General features: G+C 36.8%; 1 protein-coding gene across 2 annotated transcripts in view; it reads left to right on the forward strand.

The window, feature by feature from the left end:
* Positions 1 to 21303, forward strand: part of fam172a (family with sequence similarity 172 member A) — a 163449-nt gene that overhangs the window by 1980 nt on the left and 140166 nt on the right. For both annotated transcript variants that reach the window (XM_052555756.1, XM_052555757.1), the window contains exons 4-6: positions 2987 to 3087; positions 17895 to 17960; positions 19137 to 19328. In XM_052555756.1, coding sequence (XP_052411716.1) covers positions 2987 to 3087; positions 17895 to 17960; positions 19137 to 19328 — 359 coding nt within the window. The remainder of the gene's footprint in view (positions 1 to 2986; positions 3088 to 17894; positions 17961 to 19136; positions 19329 to 21303) is intronic.

A 21303-nucleotide genomic window follows, 5' to 3' on the forward strand; every position in this document is an offset into this window, starting at 1 on the left:
ACTCAGCCTTGTGCTCTGTTTGACGGCTAGATTTGCATAACCTTGCTCCTCTCTCTAAAACGCCTCCTGTTAGCGTCTGGAATATCTTATATCAGTCCCTCAGTGAAGAGTATCCCTTATATTCGATTTTATAAGAAAGTTTCACTTTGTAACTTCTTTTCCCACTATCTGAGATGAATGTAAAATGGCCATTGAGCCAAAGAATAGTTCTGAACATTTTAGCACTTTGCTCAAATAGGATACAAAATAGGGTGTAAGGTCAGCCAGTGGAGTGCAGAGCTTTCAGAAAATGTTAATTGTTAAACTAAACATTATATGAGCCCAATGCAGACCTGTTTGTGTGTAAATATAATTTAGATCCTTGATTTGATTCCATGTTATTTTCTTGCAATAATTCAAATTGGATACAAAAAAGTCAACTAATGATTGCATGTGCATGTTGATAGTTAAACTATATTATATGAGACAAATACCAACTTGACGTGTAAATATAGTTTAAAACCTAGATTTTAGGGATGTAATAAATTATTAAAGGAACATCAAATTTATATATACATTTTTTTAATATTATTATTATTATTATTATTACTTTTATTTTAGTCATTTGTAATCATTTATAAGATGTATAAGTAAAATTCTGTCAAGATTATAAATTAAAGTAAAATATACGTTTCATTTTAGTAATTAATTTCAATATCTTTGGTAACAGGGTTAAATGGTAGAGCTTCACAAATATTATGATTATGTTATGTGTTTGAAGTGTTAAAAATGACCTGCCTTTTTATTCAACATCTCTAATAGTTTTTTGCTGCGAAAACATTTAAATGGCTTCCTTTCTTTCTTTTTTAAAATAATTGGACATCACAGTGTACCCTATTTGTGGAAACTATTTTTTTATGTTTTGTAAATTTTTTCTCTCCTCTTCTTCTTCCTCTTAATTTTTTTTTTAAAATCAGTGATCTAATGAGATATCCCTACAAGAAATACATATGCATTTGAAATGAATGTTTTTTTCCCCCTTCCAAAAACCATGTGGCATGATGACTTCATCCCAGTCCGCCTTCAGCTCGTTCATTACTGGAAATCCAAGGTTATGTATACCTCATTAAGCCAAAGATTGAGAAAGCATGCTAATTATGCCAGGTTAAAGCAAGGAGAATAAGTTGAAGGGGGATATTCCTCAGAGGGCCTGTGTTATGAAGACGATGGAGCTGAACTTCCACTGCATGTTGGTTTCATTAGATCCCCTCTTCCTTCTGTTAGGCACTTCTGGTAGTAGTGTTTCTCTTCACCCCTTTGTGAATGCATAATTTATTTTTAAAGGTACTTTTTTTTTTTTTTTACACCAGTATCTCAATTCTCTCTCTCCTTCCACTGTCTCTCTCATTCTTTCTCTAATTCTCTTTCCCATCGTATCTCAAAGGAGCGGCCATGCTTTCAGAGTTCATTGTTGATATTAGATTAAGATTTAGGCTTCATTGTTCCTCTGTGTCAGCAGTAGAATAAATGGGTCTGTCTTTCCTAAAAATCCTTTCAGTAATGTTAGAAACCAGTGTCTATGTTTATGTTATTCAGTGTTTTATTGTTTGTTGGAATAGAATTGTATTAATAGCAACGATTGGGGCCAAATGTCAATATGTGGTTTCCGATCGATTATTTTGCCTTTAAATGAAAGAAAGTTCATTTTTAAGAACATTAACATAGGTTGCAGGGTTACATGGTTGAGCTGGACAAATGTTGTGTGTGTAATACAATATAGTATAGTATTTATACATTAACGACTTATATGAAAAAATACAAATGTGGAAAAAGTGGATGGGATTGCGTACATACCAGGCATTCAGCCCTTCCCCTGAAACTCTATTAGTCCTAACCAAGCAGGGTGTTGTTGTTTACCTCATCCACCTCAGCAGCTGTTTAGCAGCATCAGTACTTGGCAAAAGCCAGGCCTCATTGTCCAGCATTGGCAGAACAGTGGTATTCAAGTGGGTCACTTTGAATGAAGTCGGCTGGCCCGCTCTCAAACGAGCCCCTCAAAGGATGCTCATAGGAGGGAACAGTTGCAGCGGTCCAGCCACACTCACGCACGCTCTCAGATCTCTGGTGGCTTGAGGTACAGTGGCGGAGAGACCGCTATTGCAGCACCAGCTGTCTGAGGAAGGCTTGCCAGACGTCCCAGAAGGCTGAAGTAAGGGGGACAGGAGAAGCGTTAGTCGTTCGCAGGGCTTGTACCTGCCAGATGGGGAGACTCCAGCCAAACGGATTTAATTGCATGAAGGGGAATGATGCACTTCAAGCAGGCCTGAGGTTCTGAACTGAAGGTCACAGGTAGAATGACTTCTGCAGGCTGTGTGTGGACTATGGAAAGCCCTCAAGGCCTCTTATACTAAGGCTTGCAGTGTTTCATTGGATCCCAGCTTCTCATAGAGAGAATAGGTTTGGCTGAGGTGTTCAATGCTTCTCAAACTGCAGGTGCAACTTGATTGGTGAATTTAAAGGTAAAGAGTTATTCACTTGAGTTCGAGCTTGCCAATGTTGTGCCCATGCTTTGAAAACAACAAGGCTTTCATGTGTGCCATGGCCAATCAAAGACGTCTTACTTTTATGTTGGAAAACATTCTTTATTTTGTTGGCTCACAAAGGCTCTGGCTTCATGCCGTCCCTCACGCTCCATTTCAAGATACTCTGCACTAATATTGTCCTTAATATTCCCTTCATCTGCTGCTGAAGTAGAACTGTGGGAAAATTTTTATAGGGAGGCTAAAGATAATAAAATTAATAGCATGCAGTCTCAGACCCAAGCGGGAAATGCCCCTCAAACCATATTATGAAAAGAAAGTAGAATAAGTGGACCTTCTTTCTTAATGAGTTATAAACGGTTTGTTTATGGAAGCCCTTCTACACAAACTCTAGATATTCTTTAACTCTTTAGTTTTTTATTTTATTACAAAATTATACAGGTTTGTATTTTTTTTCTTTTCTGTAGATGGTCAGTTGAGACACATACACACAGGGGAGCCATTTGTCTTCAACTATAAAGAGGACCTGCATAGATGGAACCAGAAAAGATATGAAGCGCTGGGAGAGGTAATGTTGATGATGATAATATTTTAAACAGTACATAAAAATGTGATATTGTGTTATCTTTACAAATCAGTTTGCAATAATTCAATATTATAGAACATCTTTGAGTAAGGATTTATTTATGTACGCTAACTTTTAAATGTTTGGGCTCAGTATTATTTATTTGTTTGTTTGTTGATTTATTGATTGATTTTTTGTTCAGCAAGGAGGCATTACATTTACCAAAAGTGACAGTAATATAATGTTACAAAAGATGTATATTTCATATAAATTATTTGTAACTTTTAAAGAATCCTGATTAAAAAAAAGATTACAGCAAAGCTGTTTTCAGCATTGTTAATAATAAGAAATATACTTGAGCACCAAATCAACATATTAGAAAGATTTCTGATGGATCACGTGACACTGGGACTGGATTAATGGATTAAATGGAAATCAATTAAAATGTAAAGTTATATTAATATATTATATTAAAATAGATCACTTTTATTTTAAGTTGCAATTTCACAATTGTATTTATTTATTTTACCGTTTTACCAAATATATTCAGTTTGAGACTGCTTTTGAAAACAAGCAAACACAAAAAAACTTACTGACTCCAAACTTTGAATGGTAGTGTTATGTATGCATTTATTTATTTTATATAGAAAAAAACATTTTTACTTATTTCAAGGTCAAACATACTTTTTTTTTTTTTTTATAGACAACACAGCGCCATAAAAATGTAAAACCATTTATCCCAGTGGTATATTGTATTCAGAGTTGTTCACAGTGTTAAAGAGATGGATTCTCATGCTGAACATGGCCAAAGTTTAAAAAAATAGTTTAGAAGAATGACTGCAAATTTCTGTGCCGAAAATCTTACTTCCGGTTTTGTTCAAGTTTCGGCTGTTTTTTTTTCGATCGTGGATCTAATGACATAGACAAGAGGAGCACACGTTGGCCAGAGGAGAGCGAGACCACGCACATCAATAAGCTTCAAAATCGTCGGCAGCAAGTGTGTTTTTGTGATGTGAGGGAAAGTTTACCGTGTTCAGCTTCCCCAAGAACCCAGCGTTACATGAACAGTGGATGCAATTAGTTTTTCCGGGGCAGCAATGGAGTGTATCAAGCCCGTTTGTGTGTTCTGGTCATTTGAGTGACAAATGTTTTATAAACAAGGCCCAAGTCGACGCAGGATATGCACATCGTTTGCTATTAAAACATGGAGCCGTCCCTGTAATAAAGACCCCATTCATGTACCGTATTTTCCGGACTATAAGTCGCACTTTTTCTTCATAGTTTGGCTGGTCCTGCGACTTATAGTCAGGTGCGACTTATTTATCAAAATTAATTTGACATTAAAGGGGTGGTGAAATGCTATTTCATGCATACTGAGTTTTTTACACTGTTAAAGAGTTGGATCCCCATGCCAAACATGGACAAAGTTTCAAAAATTAAGTTGTACGTTTGAAGGAGTATTTTTGTTCCCAAAATACTCCTTCCAGTTTGTCACAAGTTTCGGAAAGTTTTTTTCGAGTATGGCTCTTTGTGACGTTAGATGGAGCGGAATTTCCTTATATGGGTTCTAAGGGCACTTTTGCCGGAAGAGCGCGCGCTCCCGTACAGCGAGGCTGAGCACAGACATTTCACTGATCAGATCGATTCACTGATCAGAGCGAGAGCGTCGCGAAAAGTCACAAAAGAAGTGTGTTTTTGGTTGCCAGGGCAAGACAACCCTGCACAGATTACCAAAAAAAAAAAAAAACAGCATTAAGGGACCAGTGGATGGAGTTTATTTTTACAGAGCATCAACGGAGTTGTGCAAGTGTTTTTGTTTGTTCCCTGCATTTTGAAGATGCTTGTTTTACAAACAAGGCCCAGTTTGACGACGGATATGCGTATCGTTTATTTCTTAAGGATGATGCAGTCCCAAGGAAAAAGGGTCACGATCATGTCTTGGAACCGCAGGCGGTGTGTAAAACTGCTTAAAATATCTCTGCCTCCTTGTTAGTGCGTCCCCTCCCATGCCAGAGACCCGGGTTCGAGCCCCGCTCGGAGCGAGTCGTTACTGCTGCTGCTTTCGTTCAGTTTCAGCCTCGGGATCTGATTCTGGATCATAAATAAACGGCTGAATCTGACTGTTAGCCATGGTTTGTTTTGGATGATGGTTTTTCCTCACGGTAATGTCACAGCTTCCAAACGCTCTCAACGCAAAAGCCTACTGGCGCTCGTGATTCTTTAGCTCCGCCCACACGTCACGCCTCCAGCCGGTCATGTTTTTCCGGGAAAAATCGGTACAGACTATCTTTCTCTTATGAATATAAAAAAACGAAAGACTTTTTGGAGTTATGAAGGATGCAGTACTACTCTATAGGTACTCAAGATTAACAGGATATTGAGTGAAAACGAGCATTTCACCCCCCCTTTAACCAAAAGAAATGAACCAAGAGAAAACATAACCGTATACAGCCGCCAGAGTGCGCTCTATGCTTCTCAGTGCTCCTGTAGCCTACACTGAGCAGTGTAGAGCGCCCTCTAGCAGTTTTAGATGGTAATGTTTTCTCTTGGTTCTTGGTTCTAAATAAATGCGACTTATAGTCCAGTGCAACTTATATATGTTTTTTTCCTCATCATGACGTATCTTTGGACTTATACTCAGACTTTTTGGATATATGAAGGATGCAGTACTACTCTATAGTTACTCAAGATTAACTGAAAACTCGAGATTAGGTGAAACTGTGTATGTTATGTACCCTTTAAATCTCATGATTTTTCCCAGGGAACATTTATAAGGTGTGAACGTGGTTTTTCTGATACAGTAAAGACCCTCTATCTTCTTTTTTTGGTTGTTGTCTTTAGTCTCTAGAGTTTAGAGCTCTGATTTTCAGCACTTGAAAATGTTCATACTAGGGGTGGGCGATATGGAAAAAAAGACCATATCACAATTCATGATTTTATCACAATCCTTTGTCGTGCTGATTTTACTATTTTGCAAGTTGTCTGAGCAGTACAGCCAAACTAATTTCCCTATTATAAAGACAAAGCCTTTCAAGGTAACATAAAAAGAATGGTAGATATTTAGACCAAAGAAGGCGAAGATAAAAATCTTTGTTCTTATTTTTTTAATAACAAATATAAAAGAATGACAAAGATACACATTACAACTACACATAATATATAAAATAAAACAAACCGTGCTTTATTTTCAGGTACAATAGGTGTATTTAGCAGGAGCATTCAATAAATTGAATGAACAAATATAAAAATAAAACATTATATAAATTGATTCCTAAAGCAACTGTATAAAATTTTTTAAGTCAAGAGCGTCAACGTTATAAAAATAATTAATACAGGTTTGGGACAACGTGACAGTGAGTAAATAATGACAGAAATAAAATTTTAGGGTGATCTATCCCTTGACAGTAATGACAGTAGACGGCATGTTTAATAGGCATACTGTCCCTTTAAGACCTGCACACGTCTAATATACAGGTACGCATGGGTTTTTCTCTAAACTGTTTACTTAAATTTTTGTCAACCAACTTGAGTCTACATTTAAAAACCTTGTGTGTTTTTACAGTATTAGCGTAAAATAAAACTTATATCAGGCGCTCTTTGACAGGCGCGAACGAAACGTTTAAACGCACATGTAAATAATGAGAGAGAACCTCTACCACTGAGTTAACACTACTGTTAATGCATGTGGCATACAGTATATGACAGAGGCGCCAGAACTGTAGCTGATACTACGATATTTCTTCAAAAGCAGATCCTGGAGACATTTTTATCGTCCACGATCAAAAATCGTCCTATTGCTAGTTCCCCTAGTTCACACCTTCATGCTTTACCAACCACTACTCCTTGCACTTTTTCTGCTGTCACGCTCCAGGGCTGTGTGCGTGTTATAAGCTTTAAGGTTTTTGTTGATTGTTCATATTTTGATGTGTATCACATATTGGCTAATTAAACCGTGTGTGTACTTGTGTGTGCCTTCAGGAAAGTTTCTTTTTTTTGCTGTAGCCTGCACGTGCCTTTGAAAGTTCAAATGCAGTTCAGCGAGCCTTTAGTTAATTTGCGTATACATGCACTTAATTATCTTTGTTCATTTACATCTGTATTCTTTGGCTTTATTTGTGCATATTTGTTTGATGTTCAAAGGAAAGAGATTGACTCTTTTAGGATTATATGAGTATTTTATTTCTGGTCCAGGTATGATCCTAAGAGAAAAGGCCCTTTAAGAACAAAACAAAACACTTCTCCCCTATTATCATGGCATATCTGTTTATGTGTGGCTTAAACATAAAGCAAACGTTTCCGAGCTGAACAGCGGGTGACCAGATTTCATGAACTTCTCTTGAGTGAATTCAAAGTGGAGTGGAAGTGAAAGCAGGTTGGATTTTATTATAGTGTTTTGAATTTTAAAGGTCCGTTTAGATGATTTTGTGATGTGTTTTTGCAATATAGATGCATATGATATCAAATCACTGGTGTGGCACCTGATATTAAAGCACTGTTTGTTGTAGCCTACATTCGTTAAACAGACTAGAAAGAAAATAGTTATATTTCATCCCTTAAGTCATTTCTAGCTACCCTGCAAAAATAGATCGGAGGTACAAAACCATTGCAATGATGTTGTTGTAAAGTTCAACACAGACTTCAGCAGTATCATGCTCTTACAGTCAGTCTTGTATAGTACAATTTACACAAAAATTTGAAGAAGAAAAAAACACTCTGCAGCACTTAACTAAAAACTATTTGAATATTCTATGAAATACCATAGGCATATAAGTGCATAAAGTACTATTTCTTTTCTTGAAATGTGACATGGGATTGGTATAAATGCATCACATAAACACCATGGTTACTGAATGGTGTTATATATATATATATATATATATATATATATATATATATATATATATATATATATATATATAAATTCTTACTCATAATTATAAAAAAATAGAGTTTTTAGTTTGTCATATTTAGTTTTTTCTACATTAGAAATACAGATTAAAAATTCAATGATTATTTTTTTTTTTTTTTATCATTTTGACAAGGCATTCAGCTACCAGTGAGAATGTAGTACTCTCAGCTCTGTTAAGCATGCATCACCATATCTTGAGTCCATCCAAAGAATTTCTGGTTTTCCCCTGCAATCAGCACAGAATGTGACAGAAGTGTGTGAATTCAGTGCTGTTCTAGCCATAATGCATACGGAGGCCAGATTCAGCTGAAAACTTGATTTCTTGCTCTGACTGTCTCTGTCTTGTGTCTGTGAATGCCACTGTTGGTGGTGTGTCCCTGTGTTCCAGCGTTCTCAGATTTGAGAGTGTGAATGTGGGGTACAGAAGTGGGCGAGAGTCTTTGTGAGACTGGAGGCAGCACCAGATGTCCAATTTGCACTTCAGCTGGGCCTGAATGAGCTGCTGGACCACAGGTTTACCCTGACAGGTTCACTGAGAGAGAGAGAGACTCAGGCAAGAGCATCTCAGCCCATAAGGTTTGATGATTATTATTGGCAAAGCAGTGCAAAAAAAGATAAATATGTAGTGAAAAGATAAAACTGAATCTAATTTAAATGAATTTAAATTGAATCACAAATTATTACACATTTCAAATTTAAATATTCAGTAGTGGCGAGGTAAAGTGTGCCAGATGTGTAACGGAAAACTATGTCAGTCACTTACCTAATAGTTATAGTGAGTTTAATAATCAAATCCAGAAAGAAATATTGCATTGGTTTTGTTGAAAAGTATGAAACGTACAGTAGGCCAGATTTCTTCAAAGAATGCACGGAAGCTCTGGCAAAGAGTAACCCGCCTTTCAAAGAAAACGATCAAGGATATTCCCCACAAAGCAAAGCACTGAAGAAGTTTCCTTTCAAAAAAGTTGGTGAAGTACAAGGAATAACATTTCATATTTCCATGCAACTTTGATGGTTGAAGTGTGGAATTATAATGTCTTAAGATTATTCAGTCTAATAAATGTTTTTTTTTTTTTATTTCTTAGCAATACTTTCCAGTTTATAGGAGACTTTAGGCATAGTATAAATTATAATCAGACATAATTATTTTACAAGGCATAGTTCATCCAAAAATGAAAATACTGTCATCATTTACCCACATGTTGTTATTAGTTTCTTCTGTGGAGCTCAAAAAGAAGATATTTTGGGACTTTGCTGTCCAAACAGGATTGCACCTCATTGACTTTTGAATGAAATATGTTTATAATAATGTATAATATTTTGTACGTTGTTGAACATGCATCTTGGATTAATTTATTCATAGGTCCATCATTTAATTAGGTGTATTTTGGTGCTGTCAAATGATGAGTTGTGATTAATTGCATCGAAAACAAACGTTTTTGTTTACTTATATATATGTTTGTGTGTGTGTGTGTACAGTTTATATTGTTATGCATATATAAATACAGACACAGACATATAGTATATATTTTATAAGTATAAATATACATGCAGTAGCACACACACATATATTATGTAAATAAAAACTTTTATTTTGAATGTGATTAATCACGATTAATCGTTTGACAGTACTAGTATATTTGTTCTAAACACTCTGAACATGCAATAGCTGTGTATTACAGTTTGGTTTCAAATGCTCTCCTGCAGTTTTACAGCATCTTTGAATGCAATCTGCACACACCTACAGACAGTACATGCAGGAGCCGGAGGCAAACTGAAACTCAGGGTCATTCCATCATCTATTTCTATGGCCAACTTCTCCACAATTCTTCTCCTCTCTCTTCATCATGGTGGGATCATCATTAAGGGGTGTGCAGACACACGCATGCAGAAGTGTGAGATCATTGGCTGGTTTGCATCACTGAACATTGGCAAGTGGTTTGCCTTCGAGGGGTGTGTTCTTGTATCACCATGTTAGCTGGGGAGGGAGGGGCCGGCATAGATGGGGCGCTTCAGAAGCTCATTCTGCGTGCATTTAATTAGGTTTTTTTTTTTTTTCTAAAATTGTACGCAAGCATTTCTTAACATGTCTTTCCCATCATAGTTTCAGCTGTCTGTTGCCTTTTGCCTTTTGTGTGTCTCTCCCTCAATATATGTGAGTGTTTTGTTTTGTGTGTTTACCTGGACATTTTGTTGACCTCCATGGCAGTACAACGCTGTTTATGCATTCATACTTTGTGTCTGACGGCATGTGAGCTTGTGTGTGGGTGGCAGTTATACTGTGTGGGTCCATGTTGGTATTTTCACAGTGGGCGGAGGGTCATGAACATTACCTTACACACACACACACACACGGAGAGAGTGTGTGTGGAGGGCTGTAAGCGACTGTTCTCAGCACTAGGTGACACAGTGTGGGCTCGACTCCAGATGGGAGAGCATTAAGCTGTTAATAAATGAGGATCTTTCTCTGCATCTGTGGAATGACAGACATACAGTATTCTAATGAAGAAGGGCTGCCCAGATGGCTTGATTTCATAGATAACTCCCCATCTTTCTCACATTTTATACGGATTGGCTTTATACAGTACTGGGAGTGTGTGAGAGAAACATTGACTCAGAGGGAGTGCTTTTTGTGCTTTTAATTAAAAGGACATCGGACAGTGACATAAGAGGAGTTGAATTGGAAACCTATGCAGTTTACCTTTGGTGCATAAGTAGTACTGCGACATTTGAGCTAAAAATGAATGAAAGTCATGTTCCAGTCGTTTCATTATGTGTGGAAACACAAATACACTTTATGTTCTGTCGTTAGACATACAGAAACACACACATTGCGCAAGAACATTGCTGTTTTAGATTGTATCAGTCATGCTTGTTTTGTTTTTATGTTCAGAACTGCTTCCTAGTAAAGTAAAGCAACATGACTGCTGTTGATTTAGGAACCGGTGCTTCCTCAAAGGTTGACATATATGATGTTCCCTTACCAGATGAAACCTGATTTTGTGTTTGGCTTCTCTTACTTGAAAAGAGTAAAGCATTTTTTTTTTTAACTAGCTGTTATATCATTTTCATTATACAATCAAATCACTGTAGCTAAAATAAAGTCTTTCTTCTCTCCTCTTATGCAGTAATCTGTTACTGTACACTTGATCGTTTTACATTCTACATGATTTTAGAAATTGGGAATGTGAAAGAAAATAAATAGTCTTTTTTGGTCTTCAAAGATTGTAAATGCTTGAGATTGTGGCTTCATGTAGTCTTTACTGGTTTGAATGACATGACAGACTCCGAAGAATCACACAGAAGCCTTACGGGACTATCACATCAAGTGCACCCACTTTCTTCCTCTTACAACAGCGAAAAGTTAAATATTTAAAGGAGAAACAAGAAAAGGGGAGTCCAACCGAGCCGTTTCATTTCTCAACCCCTCTCTTGTCATGAATCAGCATTCACATCGCCCTCTTTTGTCAGCCTTGTGTTTGTGTGTTTCTGTTTTGGGGATTTGTCTTTTCTTCATGTATTCTTGATTCCTTCCTTTTAATCTATTGGTAATTCCCCACTCTTCCCTGTGCTGTCACTCCATCAGTCATTATCCAGACAGCTTTGAAGTCATTCATTCATTGCGTCCTGCCCGAGTAGCTTTAAAAGACTCTGTCGGTCGACTGATCTGAAGTCAGTATACAGCGGCTAAGACAAACACATCTTGCAGTATTGATTACCCTTCACTGTCCAGAGTCCAGTCGGCTCATTAGTCTGGGTCAGAGCGGGACCACCTGATAAGCACCTGCCCTCATTTTTCAATTCCCCTCGGGTTTCCCATCATGCAAGAGGTCAAAGTTGCATATGACGCTCCTCTGTGGAACACAAATGTCTCATCACCCGAGCGCTGAGGTCAGCCGGACGGGGGAGATTGAGTTGTAATACCTCCGTTGTGGGAGGTCTGTGTTTTTTTGTTTTTTTTCTCTTTTCTCTCGCTTTATCGCTTTCCATGACTTATTCTGTTCATCTGGGGGCCCGGGGACCCCCTCCTCCTTGTTTGAAGAGGACTCTTGCCGCATGGGAGTCCACAAACAGATCAGCTTTCTTAGACAACAGTGCACTTCATTAAGACCCTCAGCTGTGTGTGTCCACCTTATCGCTTGCCCACCCAGACGACATGCTCTGGTCAAGGCCACCGTGGCGTCTCTGCCTTTCTCTCGTCTCTTTCCGTCCGTTCCTCCCACGCTCCCACTTTTCTCAGCTGTGGCGTCGTGCGTGAGCTGGCAGAGGACAGTGTCTGCTGGGGGATTAGCATGCCCCCCCCCCTGGTTTCATATGCTGTCTCCCCGCCGCTCCCCTGCAGATCCCCCTGCTAAGGCTCTTCCTTCCTCTCTGATCCTCCAGATCCTGGCTGCCACATCAGCAGCCCATAAACAAACCCCCTCCTGGAGTCTGAGCCTGGAGCTGACCCTGTGTGGTCACCCATTGTCCTATTTGAGACCCATATCTTTGGCAGATGAGACATAGCTTATGTATCTTATATGCGGGACCCCAGCATTGGGACATGTGCTTTAGGGTTTTGCTGGCTTAGAAGAAGATTGTACGGGATAGAATGGTGAATTAATGTGATGTTATGCATATAATGGCATAGGCCTCTCTGAAACCCATGTCTGAAAAAGTTCAACATTTAATGAAAGAAAAATGCTTCTAGCAAAAATAAGCGCATTCCTAAAAATTTAAATGTATAGTTATTTAATTTAATTGTATTTTTTTTGATGGGAGAATTATAATCATTATAAGTAATGGATTTAAAATAGAAAGGTACAAAATAAATATCAAAAAACATTTTGCAAATGTGTGATTTGATCGTTTTAAAACACATATTGGTAGCTGGCAGGATTGTAAAGCCAAGGAGCAATAATTTTCTGAATGTTTGATTTTTGTGCATTGTCTACTGTGGATTTCTTTGGCTTTGGATTCTGATGTGCCATTAGCTTTGTCCCTCCAAAATGTGTGTGTGTGTGTGTGTGTGTGTGTGTTTTATTCCAATTCAAATAAAAACCCTCTTTTTGAGTCCTTAGTTGGTGCAACAACACTCCTCTCCAGCGGATCTGTGATCACCACCCTCATCACGTTTAGAGGGGGAGGTGAGGAGCACTTAGCGTTCTTACCTGCAGGGTTTTCATTATCAGACTAATAAGACAATATTAATTATGCGACAGCACTGTGCTCTAATTACAATGACAGGCGATTGCGCTCTCCTCTCCATGTCAATGTATCTATAGGAGGGCAGCGAAGGCAAACACTAATATTCCATATGATTATTTAGGATATTAACTGTGAGAATTGATTCTCTGTTTCTCGGTATAATGGCCTGGGGGAACTCCCTCAGAGACCGCTGGTGACATGCAGATAGCTTGAGATGTTAGGGTTCAGCGGTTTTGATTGCATCACCTGTGAGGGATGTATGAAGGAATGGACTACGTGAACCCGATGTTCCCACCACCCAACATACGCTTTGTATGAATTCTGCTCACGGGGTGTTCTGTGAGTCTGGGGGCAAAAAGTTAAACCTGTGAAAATAATCTTGTCTGAATACTGCACAAATAATGCATGAACTATTCAAAGTTGTTTTGTGAAGAGCGAAAAATAGCCCAGAGCTGCTCAGGGATTGTTTGGGGGCATTTCTCAAGCTCTCAGTGATGTGAACCGTACAAACTCTGTACCAGAACTAGAAAAGTCACATTTCTTTGGCTGCTTTTAATAAGATATGATGTCTTTCAAATAGACATTAGTACATAATAAGAGACAGCTAAACAAGACAGTGGCTACTTTTTCAAGCTCTTTCCCTTCAAGTTATTTTTTTGGAGTGTGGTCACAAATGAGGAAAGAGAGCTGGATGTCTTCACCATTCAGATGGACTTTATGGACTTGGACAAGTTATTATTATTATTTTTCTAAGACAAAGCTATTTTGTATTCCCTGCAACAAAACAAATAATTTCCTAAAGATTCTATGAAGTCAGTGCTGTCTTTGGTTCCCTCAGACTAGTTATTTTTATCATATCATCATGTTTGTCCCTTTAGTTGTTCATCTGAAACCAATGTATTATGTACAGTAGACTATTATATGTAATATCTAATGTTTTTCATTGTTAAAGGCAGTATTTTCATAATAAATGTGCTGTGACATCGTAATTTGAGAGATTTTGAGATGAAGCCAAAGAGCAGCAGCCTGTTATTGTACAATAGCAGCAAAATTGCTTTTGAAGCTGAATATGATGCTTGACTCGAATTATCCACTTCAGCCACCATACTATCCACTTACTGCTGCCTATATGGGCAGATCTATAATTCTGCTATATTGTTTTTCCACCTTGTGATGTTAGCATGGACAGTCCACTTTACATTGGCACATGATAAGGGAACATGTCTTTTCTCCAAGACCCCTCGCCATCTCGTCGGACACATACACTCAATCATCTGTGAGAGTGAATGGCCGTGGACTGTCTGGAACAGAACCCACGCACCCTTTCAAGACCCTCTCGTTCTCTTCTCTCATATATCAAAAGAGAAGCACCTGAGGCACTGAAGCAATAATGTAGTATAAATGAAATTTCCTGCAAGGCTTATTGATGTCATTAAACACAAGCATATTGCACTTCACAACCATTTTAGTCTTCATCAGAGAGCTTGACATTTAGTGAATTAGGTACTGTTGAGCTGCCGGTGTCTTCCTACCGTCATCGGCGTCGCCGCCTCCGCCACGGTCTGTAGAGATATCCGTCATCTCATTTAGGCCCGCTGACCGCTGACGAGCGCTAATATCCCTTTGCATTAGCTCATTTGAGCCTAATGTACTTTTGGTGTTTGTAATCAAATAAGCAATAGCTTAGTCTATGCCTTATGGCTTTAAATGAGTGTGTAACCATTACGATTGCATTATTACTCTATCTAAAGGTTTTGTTTTGAGTTTTTTCCTCCCCTGCGTGTCATGGTTGTGGGTATGAATTCATATGCATATTTGTTGTATTAATTCTTTGTGTATGAAGTCACAGATAATTTTCTGATTGGATTTTTATTATCCTATTAATATATGAAAATTTTGATCTAGTCTAAACCAGTGGTTCTCAAATGGTTTACTTCCAGAATTTAGGAGATTTTACATTTGAACATCAGTTGTCGACCCTACAGTACATGGAATTGTACTGGAATTGTTCATGGTGTAAAATGCAGAAATACAGAGATTAACTTTAATCTATTACCTATAATTTGATGATTATTAGTTGAGATGTGTTCAAATGTTGTTGCTTTTACAACCTTGACTTGTCTTTATACGTTATAATTTATAGTGAGTTTTTTTTTTTTATCTCCTTATATTCAGTTTAATTTTCTTCAGACATTATCATAATTTACTGCACAAAACAATGTCTACCAATTTGTTACCATTTAAATGGTATTTTATACATACAACCACACACACACACACACATATAGTTACCAATTTGTTACCATTTAAGTTATACATACAATCATACACACACATACACACATATATAGCTACCAATTTGTTACCATTTAAGTTATACATACAATCACACACACACACACACACACACACACACACACACACACACACACACACACACACATAGCTACCAGTTTGTTTCTATTTAAGTTATACATTATACATACAATCATACACACACAAACACACACACGCACACAAATGCTGAAATGAAGTAAACTCTAATATGCACTTACACTTCAGACAAAATTAATAATACATTAGTTTATTTGATACTTTTTGTGCTTTATTTATTTATTCATCGTATATTTTGGAATGGTCATACTAGAAAGCTAACAATGTTGGCCAAGGAAACATGCCAATGTCATAATCCTAAAATAGGCAAAAATTGGCCAACAGCCTGACCAAAATGTCTATAATTATAAGTGATTGTGTTGTTAATCTATTCTGGGTCATATTATCTTTTTCCTTCCCTACTTTTGTTGATTGTTTTAAAGGGCATTTGCAACCTTGCCTGTGTAGGCATCTGTCTAATTTGACTAGTTTTTATATGATTAGTTACATATTATCATTAGAATTTTCCATTATTTGCTTCCCTTCCGCCTACATTCAGAATAGACCGGTCAAGGAAATTTGTGTCTTGACCCTCCAGTTGAGGACCACTGCTCTGCATCACACTGACTTCACCCATCAGATCTGTTTGACTGTAGATCAAGACCTCACACATTTTGTGACACCAGCACAGCTGACAGTCTCCACCACCTTCACGCCCCATTCCAGTGGGGCATCTGTTAGTGCCTCCACTCGGGTGGGCCGTAAAGTTCTCTCAGACTTGGCATAACAGGATGAGCGTGCCCTGAAAGATGAGCCCGGTTACATTGGAGCTGTTCTGCTGATTGTTGCCAAATCACAACCACCATAAAACATCTCATCTTAATTAGCACATTTACTATTCACCCTTTAAAACACTGTAGTTTCAGCTGTTGCAGATCGTGAGCTAAAGCGAAACAAGAAAGAAACGCTCAAAGTTGTTGATGTCACTGAACCATGAAACTTTTGGCCCGGGGTTTTAAATTGCACTGTGTACACATTCTTTAGCAATTTAGCTGCAGGGATAAACATACCTTACATCAACATGCTGTTTGTACTCTAGATTTGCCCCGCTTTAGGCTGACAGCACCCGTACAAGTGAAATCCAGACAGTTCCAATTATCTCATTCACTGCGGCTGTTAAGTGTACAACTGCATGGACTTTGCTTATACAAAGAAGTGTGATTAATTTTAAAATTAAAAAAATAAAACTTTTTTTTCTCTCTTTTTAGTTGTTGTATAGGTTCAGTTTGAATTGCATTACAATATGCTTTGTACGATTATACCAAATAAATCAAAGTACACAATGGACCTTTTTCACAGATTTTGATCATGCATTTCCAGAATTATTAATATAATAAATTTAGCAGTTTTTTTTCTCAATAATAATAATAAAAAAGTTCATGTTTATAACTTTCCTTTATTATATTAACTTTGCATTAAATTACTGAAGACAAGTTTATGTTGTTGCATGAGAGTTTCTAATACAGCTGCTGAGGGAGCGATGGCAAATTTGACATCTTTCTTTTGTTCTGTATCAATCTCTATCTCTCTCTCTCTCTCTCTCTCTCTCTCTCTTATCCTTTCATCCTTTCATGTAAATTATCTTTTCATTTATATACAATTTTCATATAAATGCTATTGGTTTTATTTATCTATTTATTATTGGAGAAAATAGGAACTCAAACATTTTTGTTTACAATGTAAAACAAAAGAATATATATTTTACATTTATTGATTATAGAATATTAATTGCATGAAGTTTTAGAAGAAAGTACTATCATTTTTTCTTCTTTAAAGTTTTGCAATTAATTCAGCCGGTTCTTGTTTCTTTGAAATTATTTGTGAAATTTATTAGCAAATTTCTGGTAACACTTTTTTTTAAAGATGTCACTGTTACAGCATAATTTTGCATTAAAGTACTGAGTAATATTAATTAACTACATGTACTTACTGTATGGTTAGAATTTAGCTTAGGGTTCCTTTGCTTATAATTATGCATCCCTTATTGTTATTATAAAACTTAGTACATGTAACGTGTAACAAAGATTTAAGTGTTAACAAATTAAGTGTTACCCAATAGTTACTTTTTTTTATCAGTTTCTGTTCACTACTAAGATTAACCGACTTCTGCTGAGAACACCAGAAAAATTAATAGGGTCCTTCTAATATTCTTTTATAACTCTCTTCAGTGATTTTTTCCCCCTAAATGGTCCAAATGGAGTTACAGTATATTTTAGTTTCAAACCAATAGGAAGATATATTTGTAAGTTTATTTAAAAGACTTCTCTCTTGTCTCCTCTAGATCATTACAAAGTATGTTTATGAACGCTTGGAGAACGACTGCAACCTGAAGAAGGAGATCCTCCCTGTACGTAATGTCTTTTTTTCCTCCTTAATACTTTAGATGCCCACAATTTGAATCTAAACAGAATTATTTTGAACATTGATGCAGTTGCGCTTGGCATCCTATAAAATTACAATGGTCTGTATTGTGTGAAAACTAAGTTTTAGAATGATATTCTACAACACTTCTCAACTCTCCAGGAGAAAATTGCATTTGTTCTGATGGTAAAATTGTGCACGCTTAAGGAGATTTCTGAGGTGTGGTCACTGCATTCATATGAGCAATAATGTTATGATTTCTAGTACACTTTTTAAGAGGCGTATCATTAAACTACACATCATTTTTGATAGTGGGTGTTTGCACTTGGTAGACATAGAATTTATGTCCTTTTAAAAGCACTGTAAATTTCTCACCATAAATCACCTGAACAATGCTGGCACAGGCTTTTATGAGCTGTTTTATTTGTGGAGAGTATTTACCAAATGATGTTCTTGGAGTCTGTATTGTCTTTCAGAGAGTTTCATGGGCAGAGCTACCTGTGACCAAATACATTTGGTGCTTAATCCATTTATCAAAGTCCATTTTAAAGAAGAGTAGACACAAAATGCATTGTGTTATTTCTAAGCGTATGATTTTATGCTCATCTTAGAGTTTACCACATAACTTATTAGCACACGGGAAGCATACACCATGTAAATGTCAAGATGGATTTGTTGCAATGTAATGAAGTCATCAGATGCAGACAGACAGCAGTTGATGTTTTCGGCGGCTGGAGGTGTATAGCTCAGCATTGAGCACCGTTCATTAGAAATGATTCCAGGCTCTGACTCACTCGGCTGTTTCTGAGAGTGTCCTGCCCCACTTTAATAAGAGTAAATATAGTTGTTGACACACATCAGGGGATTGAGGAATCACACAAACAACACAAAAACATCTTTTATAACCGGCTCGAGGTTCACCGAGTTTGCCGAGTTCAACTAAATGATGATGGATCTTAGGTTTCCAGATTTTCTTAGCTATCGACTGCTTCATTTACAGCCGAATTTTGGAATGTTGTGTGAACTCTTGTTTCGAAGTGCCCTAAGTATGTTCAATATAAAAAGGAAATTTCTAAACTGAAGATTTCATTGGCTGGAATCTTGTGCCCCATTGTAACTGGTGAATGGTTTGGAGCTAATTGTAATATTTATATTCCTTCAGGTTGATGCAACTGAGGATGAACCAAAAAGCTTTATTTACATGAGCGAGGATGCCCTCACTAACCCAGAGAAGATCATGGTTCTTATCCAGGGCAGTGGAGTGGTAAGGGCAGGCCAGTGGGCTCGGCGCCTCATCATTAATGAAGACCTCAACAGTGGGACGCAGATACCCTTCATTAACCGTGCCAAAGAGGTGGGTCTTATTTTGTCCACTTCATTTTTTTTATACATTTTTTTATATATATAGCTTAGGGAATATTTAAGCATGATACATACAAAGTTACTTTCCCTTTTTTGTTGTAAAATAAATTATTGCATTTGTGTTGTGTTGGGTGTGTGGAAGCTTTATAGTTTATTTATCCAGATTATCTTGTTCTGAGATCAGATGTCAATCAAGGAAAACATTTTAGTATTTTTTTTATTTTATTAATATTTCAGAAATAAGTCTCTTATGCATAAAAATCAAAAATATTCTGACATATTATTTATTTATTAAGGTTATTTAGAAATGTTTTCTGTTTTAATAAATTATCAAATTCAGCAGTCTTTACTCCAATCTTTAGTATCACATGATCCTTTAGAAAACATTCTAATACACTGATTTAATGCGTTTTATCAATTATTGGTGCACATTTATTAGTCATGTTTTTTTTATTGTTAATGTTGATAACCTTTGCTTAATGATGTTAAAAATTCAGCTTTTCCATCAAAGGATTAAATTACATTTTAAAATTGAATAAAATGTTTTAAATTGTAATAATACTTCACACTACTGTTCTTTCTAGTGGTGAGACAAAATAGCGTTTGGCGAAATATCATTGTCCTTCTCCATGCGATATGAGAATTGATGCACTGGCACCAAATATCAATATTTTAATTACTACAATAAGGCACTCCAAATAGATTTCCCTGCTGCCGCATCATTTTTGACTTTTTCCCAAACTCCTTGTGCAAACAAAAATCTCACTGGATTATTACAGTTAATGGGAAAATGAATGTTTGGAAATGTAAATTATATTTCCTACTGTCACACTAATGCAAAAGACTGACTTTACTGACTAACTGACTTAAAACCATTTTTTAGCTGGTAAAAATACTAATGTTCTTATCATTTTGGCCACCGCTGTATACAAAAAAAGTTGATGTTGGTTTACACACAAAGAAAGCTTTTAATAAGTCCAGAATCCAGATTTTTAAATAGTTGTAGCTTGGCCAAATATTGTCTGGTCCTAAATACATACATCAATGGAAAGCTTATTTATTCAGCTTTCAGTTTATGCATAAATCTCAATTAAAAAAAAAACTGACCCTTAAGACTGGTTTTGTGGTACAGGGTCACATATATCAATTACTGCAAAAATCACAGTATCAGGATATTATCATATCGTGAGCCATGTATTGTGATTCGTATCGTATCGTGAGGTACCATGCAATTCCCACCTCTAGTTCTTACTCTGTTTTCAATCAAATAAATGCAGCATTGTTGTGCATAAGAGACTTAAATTATCTTAATTTTTCAAAACTTTTGACCAGTAGTGCGTATTTTTATGTTTGTATTGTGAATTTTATTGTATTGTAAACTTTAAAACTTTTTTTATATACACATTAAAAATACTTATTTCTATATTATTCTGGTTTATTTTTAAAAATGAATGTGGTTTGGTGTGTAAAGATATTGGCAGGGTGTGTAAATATCTGAACCTGTGGCCTGACTGGGCCAGTAGATTTTTAACATCAATGAAAAAGTATTATTGCATGCTTGTAGTCTGAGCAACTGCTGTATCTATCTCTATATTCTCTTCTGTATCCCTCTTGATTCTCTCCAATCCATAGATATTTATTTACCCAGCAAAAGGAGCTGTTTTGCTATTACGTGTGTACTGTAAACTGTAATTTAGATTTTCATTTCTTTTCTCTGTCGGAGGACGTATCCCCGAGTGGAGTTATTTCCGTCCATCGTGGCTAGTCGTTTGTCACGCCGCCTGCCGCTACCTGTGTAATTTCATCGGGCCGTGCGTTCAAATTGACTTAAGGGAGATCTCCCTCGCTCTTCCATCTAAATGTCATAAAACACACACACACACACACACACACACACTCCCACACTGATGTCTGCAGGCAAAGTCACTTTTCGTACAGTGTCGGGAAAAGATGGACAGGGAAGGCGA

The sequence above is a fragment of the Carassius gibelio genome, chromosome B5 (assembly GCF_023724105.1).
Source record: "Carassius gibelio isolate Cgi1373 ecotype wild population from Czech Republic chromosome B5, carGib1.2-hapl.c, whole genome shotgun sequence".
NCBI lineage: Eukaryota > Metazoa > Chordata > Actinopteri > Cypriniformes > Cyprinidae > Carassius > Carassius gibelio.